At 49.3% G+C, this 10,247-nt stretch overlaps 1 protein-coding gene across 1 annotated transcript; it reads right to left on the reverse strand.

Annotated features, from left to right (window-relative positions):
* Positions 1-725: 725 nt before the first annotated feature.
* On the reverse strand, positions 726-8,421 carry GPR101 (G protein-coupled receptor 101). The gene has a single exon (XM_025861526.2). The coding sequence runs from the start codon at positions 8,419-8,421 to the stop codon at positions 6,943-6,945; it is 1,479 nt and encodes a 492-aa protein (XP_025717311.1). The 3' UTR covers positions 726-6,942.
* Positions 8,422-10,247: the final 1,826 nt, after the last annotated feature.

The following is a 10,247-nucleotide window of genomic DNA, read 5'->3' on the forward strand; positions in this document are numbered from 1 at the left end:
TGATGAGATGACAGAAGAGCCACTAGCAGGTCAAGCACGTCAGCTCCGGAGGAACTAGGGGGCTCTTATGTTGTAGACATATTTGACTGTCTTGTCTGTGTCCTGTGTGTGCATATGTCATGGCTGGTGTTCAAGGTGTAAATTTCTCACCCTGGGGCTCAGGGAACGTGCGCCTGCCCTCCTGTTCCGGAAACCCTGGTGAACTGGGGCTGAGCTGAGGTGGCTGGGACTGGGTTGTGCCAAGGGAGGTGTCCTGGTAATGGGTAGCAGGGTGGTAGGGGCAGGAGCCCAGTGGGGGTTACCTGGGTGCTGGGCAGTATTGTTTCCTAAAATGGAAGGCTACTCCTTCCCCTCCCCCTGGGCAGACCTCATTGCCTTGGGAACCCCACAAACCACCTGGCCCTTTTCCTACTCTGCCCACCCAACTGTCACTTTGAAATCCTTTTCATTCATAGAGGACTGAGGCACATGCCCCTCTTCCAGCAAGCCCATCAGGATGGCTCCCCCATCCTGTTGCATATTTCTTGTATTGGGGCAGCACAGTATGAAATCTTGGAGCCCCTATGTTCCATCCTACCATGTCATACAGTTAGTTTATCCTGTCTCCTCCCTTCGAGCAAGACAGAATGCACGGGGACCTAGTTGTGTGTCTCCCTCACTGTTTTCCCACTGAGCCCAGCATAATAACCAGATGCGCACATTAAAATTAGACTTTATTTAGCATATTTAAGAAGAATACCAAGGACAAGATTAACAGCACCTATTTAAGAAACACAAACATTACTTAATAATATTTAGTTAAGCCACAAACATCAATCTCTCTGCCTTCCCCAAGCAGGAGTCCATTATTCCTGTCCGGCAAAAAAAAAATGCATTGTAACCATTTTAGAAAGGATCCAATTAAAACCAACCAATATATGAAACCTTGTCCTTGGGCAGAGTCTCTGAGACTACTGGCCCATGTAACAGTATTGATTTATGAATTTGACTGGGGTGTGAAGGGGTTTCTCTTCTTGCTGGGGCAGGAGGATAAAGCCCACCCCTTTTGTGCACCTGAAGGTAAGTTGTGCCAAGGGGAACCTGGCCCCAGGATTGTAATGTGGCAATCCTTTGAAAAGGCACTTTTAAATTACAAATTTTTTTTAAAGGAAAAGGAAAATTTTAAATTCAAAATTGAACATATTAAAGAGAACTGTTTTTGACTGAATGCATCTTTCTATGGTTTTCAGTCTCAAAGCACATAAAATTTGATTTTTAAAGGCAGTTTTAGAAATTACTCAATGAGGGTATACGTATATACATAGTCTTCTGTTTTCATATTTTTGTTTTAAAATATAATAAACTCATCGTTCTCTCTTTTTCGTCTGATGCAAATGTTGTTGATACATGACTAATATTCTCAAACACCTTAGCTGCGAACCCCGGAGGAGTCCCACTACGTTATTTACCCATCCGTGCTCTAGCTCATCTCTCAGGCGACCGATCAAAGGAAAAACCCAGAGCAGCCTTTTTCTGGGTTTGGGTGCTGCTCTAGCCATAGAGGGATGGGCACAATATAGATCTGCTAAATGTGTGTCCTGTCAGTTCACGGTCAGGTACTGGTTGGGTCTTGAGAGTACAGTATTTTTTTTTTTTTAATCCTGTCAACAGGACTCCAATAGCCTCTCCTGTGGTCTGTGCTCTTTGAAGGGGAAAGGATTGTCTTTTTTGATTTTGCATTCTGTACATTCACCCTAATGGACAACAGGCATACCAGTGCCAAGCATGTTGTGGAGAACGGCCAGGGAGGACTTCAGCCAAGATTATTAATTCACACTAATGATCAATTGTACTAGAATAAGTTCTCCCCTGTCAGAGACTACCAGGGATTTAAGGAACGAAAGGCACCTGTTACCTGCTACCCCACTGTATAAGAGCCGTCTTATACAGCCTGTAGTATACACTTTAAAAATGAAATTTTAAAAAACGAAATGTACTATGTTCTACTTCAGAAACTGACCAAGGTGTGGGTCACACATGAAATTCTGCATGCATTTTATTAACTTTACATGTACGAACTATCCATTGTTGAGGATGACACTATCTACGAACACATACAATCTAATATCTAGCACCTTATCTCCAAGAACACTGGTATTTTATATACAGTTACAGCTTAGATTTAGGAGAACTACCACAGAAGGGAATACACCACTGAAACAGACCAAAATACCAAATTTTTAACATTAAAGTTGTAACACAGATGAAGCATGGTGGGGAATCCACTCAACTTTAAAGCACCAAGCTAAAACCAATCTTGTTTCCGTCTACAGTTTGGAACAAGGGAGATCCAGTAATGAGTCTTCAAACATAGCGAGCCTCTCGTGAGTGTAGAAATTATGTGGTTTCCTCTTGGTGTGTGTACTTTGAGATCTAAGAGTTTTGGGAGGCAATGATGGGAACATTTGATTCCTACTGGCAGCCTTCATTTTTACCTCGAGGATTCTTATTCTACTTACCAAAGAGCAGTGAACTTGCCAGTGACGTGGCAATCAGTGGTCAAGTTCGGTGGACTGCAGCTTTCCTACTTCTTCCTTCAGCCAGTCTTGTTGCTTTTAGCAGAAGACTGCTGTAAACAAGCTGGGCATTTGCCATCGAGGAAGAGATCCTTTGTAAGTAACTGGAAAGAATTTATGACAAGGGCTTCTTTTCAAGTTTTAGGCTATGGTCTGCTATCTGCAGCTCACTGCTTCCATCTCCTCGTGCCTAAGCTGGGAGGGGCTCTGAGGGGGGTCAAGAGCACCTGTCCAGCCCACAGAAAACGAGAGAGACAGAGATAAGGAGGGAGAGGGTTAAAAGCCATGACTGACCAGATTTTCTCTCCTTATCTTGGTAACTGGCTGGCAGCCAACTGTTCCTTTAATCTTTTTGTCTGCTCTAGAAGGAAAAGACGTTTTGCTTAGAGAAGCCTCTCCTGACAGCATGGGGTTTGTCTTAAAGAGGAACACAGCAAAAAACAAAAACAAAAACAAAAAACAACAACCAAAAAGAACCATTATGAGGGGCAAACACTTCTTTTGTTTTTTGTTTTTTTTTTCCTCAAAATATGGGGGAGGATAGTTGTGAGAGAAAAAACCAGTCCAGTAGTTTAAATTGTTGTTCTCTGTGTTTCATCCCGACAACCTCTGAGGGTTTTATTTTGGAGAGTTCCAATTACCAGATGATGCATAATTCTTCTCTTCCAAGTGGTGTATTTCAGACATTTTTAAGAGCATTTTGGCAAAGTCTAAGAAAGAACGCCTAGTTTAATCTTGTAAATTATTCTTCAAGGTAGTATGAAAAAAATCTTTTGAAGTAACTTTAGCTTAATTGGCTAATTATGTATAAAATAAGGCAATGTTAGGCACCTTATAATTTTATAGGTAAAAGTTTTTTTAGTGTTTTTTTTTTTCCTGCTGCAATCAGTGGACAGTATCTACAGGACTGAAGGTGTCCCCAAAGATGGGCTGTATTGGGTGCTTTTTGGGTAAGAAATGAGGTGCCGACCTCCTCCTAAGCTATAAAATGGCACTTTTCCTTACCTGTTGAATTTGAAGTTGATATCCCGTCATCTCTAAATTGGACTGGAGTGGGGAGGAGAGAGAAAAATACCTTTTACTGCTGCTCACTCCTACCTTTCACTTCTCTCCTTCCCTGCTTCCATGGGCCTCCAGGTTCCTGCAAATCTGTCAGCTCTGGGTGCAGGAGGGGACTCGCCAGCAGGGCAAGGGGAGGGAGGGGGAGTGAGACAGGTGGAGGCAGGGGCCTGCCGGCAAGAGGTAGGCAGGGAGCTGCTCTTTGTGGTGTTTTCCAGAAGATGGACCCTTGAATCACAGAAGCCATGGAAGCCCAAGGCTTGCTCCTTATTACTGCCTTCCCAAGCTTTTTGAAATTGGTGTGTTAGTGAAAGCACCTGCGACTCCTTGGCAAACTAGATGCTTTATTATTTTTAAATAAGGAAATCATTAAATTGGAAATCACATCATTTCAAAGTCTGATTTGTCTGGCCCCTGTACTTTAATGGGATTTTTACTGCACATATGAAGTGGCCTTGGCAAAAGAATACATCCTTTAAAAACATTTAGGGAATGCTATTGCACATGAGGATCTGTGAGGCTAATGATGACTTTTTTGTGTGCTTTCAGATTTTTAAATGACAAAACAGTATGTGCAGCAAAACCTCATTAGGTTGATAGTGTTCTATTCAAAATAGCACAAAATTTGAAGCAGTTGCTATCTCGAGCTAACCAGAGGCCCTATTGTTCATTAAGTAGAAAATGTCAGCAAAGCAGAGTGCTCTTAATTCAAAGGTCCTCTTTTCCAGTCTCCTAATTTTCAAAAGGTTTTCACCTTTGAAAAATCCAATTTGCTGTAAGAACGGACAATGACTAAAATAGGGAAAAGAGGAACTTTATAAAGGAAATTGGTGAGTCTTGGTGGCCCGGAGAATGTTGCGTGTGCTGTTAAGTGAACTTACCACACTCGGACAGGCTCTGGTTCCATTTTGATTTGGGATTTTGGCAAACAATTTTCTCTGATACACTTTGAAGGGGTTGAGCTTTAAAAAATAAAACAAGAAGTTCAGTTTCAACAAAATATTTGGAGACACGTGTGTTGGAAAACCTGTTTCCTACCCAGGTAAGCATTTCTACTCAAAGGACAGGCTCTCGCTACTTTGAACTGTTTTGACCATGACAGACCTTCAAGGCGATACCCTTCCCCCGTATTAAGAGGCCTGGCCACACGGGCCATTTCTCCACCCAGCTATCCTTTGAGGACAGGTCGCTATGAGAGTTTGGCAATAAATTGGTATAATAAATTTATGACTATTAATTCACTTTATACATTTTAGTAGAAAAATAAAGGATAGTGCAAGGGGAAATTTCAGCCCACACTTGTCAGAATTACCACACGCTCCAGGGTAATGAGGTTGGAACTGATAAGATTTTCACGGACACACTGAGTCGACAGGCCAGCTCAGTACCGTTTGCCTCTACCCCCTCTCCTTTCCTAAATTCTGAACGTGGCAATCCCAAGTTTCCACGCAGACTTATTCATAGCCCACATACACTGCTGTTTACCTCTCCCCCTTGAGAAGCTCATGTTGGAATCTGTGAGGAGGAAGAGATAAAAAAATTCAATGAGTTGGTCCTTTACATGAATGAAATTTGAGTTCTAACATAGACATGGTAATCACACAAGAATGAGGCTAAACTCTGAATACGGCCATCTTTATGTACAACCACCCGACGAACCGGTTTTCAACCAAATACCCCCTCCTCTCCCTCCACCCATATTAATGTTGGCTTTCTGCATGAACAGTTGACTGGCCATGGAGTTGCTTTCATTTGATCATCAGGAGGATCAAAAACACTGTCTTGACCATTTTGGGGGTCCATGTTTATTTGGTCATGTCAATGTGGTCTGTGCCCTCAGAAATACACAGGCATATCCTGACCCAAAGTGATTTTGGGGTCTGAGATGTGAAAGAGCCTTCCTCTGTATTGACCCTGGGGATAATTTAGGTATTGTAAAGTCTTTGCCAAAGCAATGTATTTCAGTAGCAATACTTAGGATATGTCTGACCCGAATGCTTTCACTTAGGATTGTTTGAAATAGGTCAGATGCTTGCCAGGTATTGTGAAACCACCGTCTCTGCTATTTCTGACTCTCTTCTATTTCTCTTCCACATCTGCAGGGAGCTTAAAGGCTTTAGAGAGAGCCACAGGTGGAAAAGACACATGGGTGTGCCTGGAGGAAGGAAAATGTTTAGCCCGTCTTACTTGCTCCCCACGTGGAGGTCATGTCACTTGTCTATGATCCCACGGACACAAAAGAGATTTCTAATGGCCACATCACTCTTGATTGGCAGTGTGAGTTTTGTAAACTTTTAGCCACTCCCAGTCACGTTTCTTTCTTTTTTTTTTTTTTCTGGAAATACTGTTTGACCAAAAAGGCCTATTTGGGAACCCCCGCACCCCCACCCCCGAACAAGTGACTGGCAGAGGAGATTTGGAGGATTCTTATGAGCATCCCGATTCAATCACAAAGGGAAAACTGTGAAATTGTGGCATGCTTTCTGTCTCACTATTATTCGAATAGGAGACAGAAAATAGCTTTAGTGTCAATTGACAATTTTCCATTTGCGTGGAATGACCTGGGTCCCAGCCCCAGCACAAACCCAGGGTTTTACGGAAAAGAGCCAACTGTTTAGCCTCATGGATGTGTGTTATTTCTCCACCTTTTCCCTTGGACTACCTTCCCATTTCAAACATGCCCTAAAATCCTGTTCTGCTTTTCTGGATCCCTTTCGAGGACCTAGAAACTTTCTTGGTATTTTAACTACACGATGCCCTTTGCCTTAGTTTCCATAATAGTCTTTACACCAGATCGTGGGTCTCTTCAGTTTAGAACTTGACTCGTACATTGATCAGTCAGTGGGGGTTCTGCTTCTTGGGCTCCATGAATGATTTGGTCCGCTGCTTTTCTTTCAGTTGAACACAGGCTGTAGCCCTTACCCATAATCTCTTGACCTGAGGGCCTAAAAGTCCTTAAGTTCACAGGCATCATCTTCCTTTTTCCTCAGAGCAAAAGCTGACACGCTGTAGCTCTGGGGAGACAGACACAGGTCCAAAGTGGATAGCCCTTGTTGCTTTAAGAAATTTAGAGCCTAATACTTTTTTGGGGGGGGAAATTTCAGTCAGAATCCTCAAGTCTGCGCTTTGAGGGGCACACTTCTAAGGGAAAACTCCAGTTCCTACCTCTTCCACATGTTTCTCTATCTTGCGGTGAGAAGGATGTGTGCAAGGCCTTTGCCTGAAATGGTATGGGTTGGCGTTACCGGGATTGGGGGCGGTCCACGGAAAACAAAGCTGCTCCTGTTTCTGCACTGTGCACGGTTCAAGCTTTGCCTTCGAACTAGCTTCAAGGCGAAATGGCAGAATCATGGGAAGGGATGGTCTTGCCTTCGGTCCCACCCTCTGTGCCGGCTTCTGTTCCCGGCAGGTCTGGGTGGCTGTCTTCTTTTGGGGGCTTTTCCTTGCAGAAGAACTTCTTCAGCATATCCTGGATTTCCTTCTTGATGGTCTTGTGCATGTAGCCGTAGATGTACGGGTGGATGCAGCACTGTAGGAAGAAAAGCCAGATGATGATGGTGATCACCCACTGGGGTACCTTGGTTTGGACATCCACCCACACAGCCAGGACTGCTAGGAAGCAGTAGGGCCCCAGAGACAGCACGTAGGAGAAAATGATGAGGAAGATCACTTTCGCAGCTTTGCACTGGTAGCACCTGGGCAGAGGAGGGTCGCTGGCGCTGTTTCGGCGACTGGGCGGGAGACTCTCTGGGATGTTCACGGCCTCGATGTCATCCTCACTGAAATTGATGGCCTCCTCGCCAAACTCCATGTCATCTTCACCCAGGTCGATGTTGCACTGGCCTTCCTCCGTGCGGCCCTTGTCTGCCTTCAGGCTGCCCTCTTCCTTGCCCTCCGCGCTGCCTTCCCCGGCCACCACCGAGCTGCATTCTCTGACCCCCTCGCTGCCCTGGGCCGTGCTCCCCGAACTGCTCTCCACGCTCCCTTCCTTGGCCTCCACGCCGCCCTCCTGGACCTTGACCTCACCTCCATGCTGGCCACGGATCGCATCCTTCCTCTCTCCCTCTTCAACTTCATTCTCCACACGGTCCTTGGCCCGAACCTCCAAGCTGTGGCTCTTGACGTTGTACAGCAGAGCATGCTGCCGCCGGGCCGCACCGAACACCACGGAGTAGCAGGCAATCATGACCACCAGTGGAATGATGATGAAGGACACCACGCTGAGAATGGTGTAGCTGGGGCTGGCCCCCCAGATCATGGAGCAGAGGGCATTGCGCTGGTCAAAGGCAGCCTGGCCCCAGCCGTAGAGAGGGGGCGTGCTCTGCAGGATGGCCACGATCCAGGTGCCGTAGAGGAGCATGTACCCCCGGCGCGGGGTCATCTTGGCGGGGTAGGAGAGGGGGTGGATGATGGACAGGTAGCGATCCACGGACACCACCACGATGGTGTTGACACTGGCAAAGGCGAACAGGTGAGTGAGGCTCACCAGGGCGGTACAGAAGTGGCTGTTGAGGGGCCAGAAGAGAGGCACGGAAGTGGCCACCACCCAGGGGGCCACGAGCGAAATCTGCAGCAGGTCAGTGACGAGGAGGTTAAAGATGAAGCGGTTGGTGACCTGCAGCAGCTGCGGCTTGCGCTGCAACACGAGCGCCAGCACTATGTTGCCGACGAAGGAGGCGGTGAGGAAGATGAGCAGCACGCTCGAGCGGATGATGCCGTGAGCCAGGCTGATGGGCATTTTGGAAAGGGGCAGGCACGTGTGGCTGCTGTTGCTTTCGCGTGTGCTGTTGGTGCAGGTGGACGTCATGGCGGCGGCGGGCGGGCCGCACGGGCCGTGGCCAGTGCCTGTGCTGGGGCCGGAAGAAACACCCGGGGCCGGGTTAGTCACCCCGCCCTCCCCGGGACCCCCGCGCCGCCCTGGCCCGCGGGAGGGCAGTTTCTCCGCACCTCCTCTTACTCTCCCGGGCCCTCCGCTCGGCTCTCCCTCGGGGTCTCGGGGTCTCGGGGTCTCGGGGTCTCGGGGTCTCGGGGCTCCCCGCCCCCCGCCCCCGCCGCTCCCGCGGGCGTGCGCGCGCTGCGTCTCTCCCACATCGTCTCTGCGTCTCTCCCGCGATCTCTGGCGCTGGCGCATGCGCGCGCGCTGTTTCATGCCCGAGCGCTGTCTCTGCCTGTTTACGTGTCGCTCCATCTCTCCCCAGTGTCCCTCACTAGCGCACTTGCCCTGTGGCTCTTGGGGGTCTGTGGCCGTGTCTCACCGTTCTTCTCCAACTCTCTCGCCCGGGTCTCTCACCCTGTCTCCTGTCTCTCCTTCCCAGTCTCTCGCTAGCACGTGCGCGCAGTCGTTCCCCGTCAGTCTGTCGTTCTCTCTCCAAGCTTTCCGTCTCTTTGTCACTCCCGTCCGTCCCTTCAGGTCTCAGTCAATTTCTCGGACTCCGTCCCCTCCCCCGCCCCCCGCCCCGTTACTCTTTCGCCAGCGCACTTTCTCTGTAGCTGTGCGCGCACGTCTCTCTCTGTCTCTCTCCTCCCGTCTCCCGGCCTCGTCCCCGTCTCTCCCGGCGTCTCTCGCTGATGCGCTCCCATCTCTCTGCGTGTCTCTGCCGGTCGCGGTCTCTGTCCCTCGCTAGTGCGTGCGCTGCTCGGTCCTTTCCCGATGCGATCTCGTCTCTCCCGGTCTCCCCCAGCCTATCTCCCTGACAATCTCTGTGGGTCCCCAGTGCCCCTGTTCAGTATCCCTCGCTGCCTGCGTGTCCCAGTCGCTCTCCGCGTCTCCCTCTGTCTCCCGCGTGTCTCCCTGCGGATTCTGTCTCTCCGCGCGTTTGGTTCCCTCTTTACCGCTGTCTGCCCGTCTCTCGCCGTTGCCTCTGACGATCTGCCGCTGTCTCTCCGGGCTCTCCCTGTCTCTCGTGGCTCGGGCTATCTCGCTAGCGCGCGCACTTACACACTCGGGTTCTCTGTCTTTCCCTCTGTCCCCGGGACTCTCGCGCAACACTTTCTTCGTATGTTTTCAGTGCGTGTGTATCTCTGTGTCTCTCCGTTTGCCTCCGACGATCCCTCACCTCGGTTTTTCTCTGGCCGGATCTCTGTCTCCGATCTCTATCTCTGGGTTGACTATTTTGCCATGGAAACCAGCTGCCGCCCTGGCTACCGCGGGCTCCGGCGGATAAATCTCCTAGTTTCTCAGCGGCGCGGCCGCAGCGGGAGGCAGGGAGGATGCCTCCTGCGACCCCCTCCCTGTATCCTCCAGCCGCCCCCCCCCCCCCGCCCGCTATCTCCCTATCTCTCGCAGCGGCGCGGCTGGGGAGCGGGGAGCTCGGGGGGAGCTCGGGGAGAGGAGAGGAGGCAGGGGTGCCGGGCTGGTGGGAGAGTCTGAGAGAGGCAAAGCGGGAGACACCGGGAGGCAGAGAGAGAAAGGGAATGAGAGACAGAGAAAGAAAAAATGAGACCCGGAGAGACAGAAAGAGAAGGAGAGACGGAAACAGGATGAGAGCCACCCGCAGAGGCAGAGAAAAACGAGAGGAAGAGGAATGGAGACCACGAATGAGAGACAGCAAGCGAATGAGAGGCAGGGAGAGACGGAGAGAGGAAAATCGAAGAGAGACTGAAGGAAGAGAGGACGGGGAGCAAAGGGGAGAG

The sequence above is a fragment of the Callorhinus ursinus genome, unplaced genomic scaffold (assembly GCF_003265705.2).
Source record: "Callorhinus ursinus isolate GAN/ISIS: 27379988/994484 unplaced genomic scaffold, GSC_fseal_2.0 scaffold64, whole genome shotgun sequence".
Taxonomy (NCBI): domain Eukaryota; kingdom Metazoa; phylum Chordata; class Mammalia; order Carnivora; family Otariidae; genus Callorhinus; species Callorhinus ursinus.

Excerpts from the sequence above, each read along its gene's own strand:
- GPR101 (XM_025861526.2), bottom strand. The coding sequence starts at position 8,421 with ATGACGTCCACCTGCACCAACAGCACACGCGAAAGCAACAGCAGCCAC.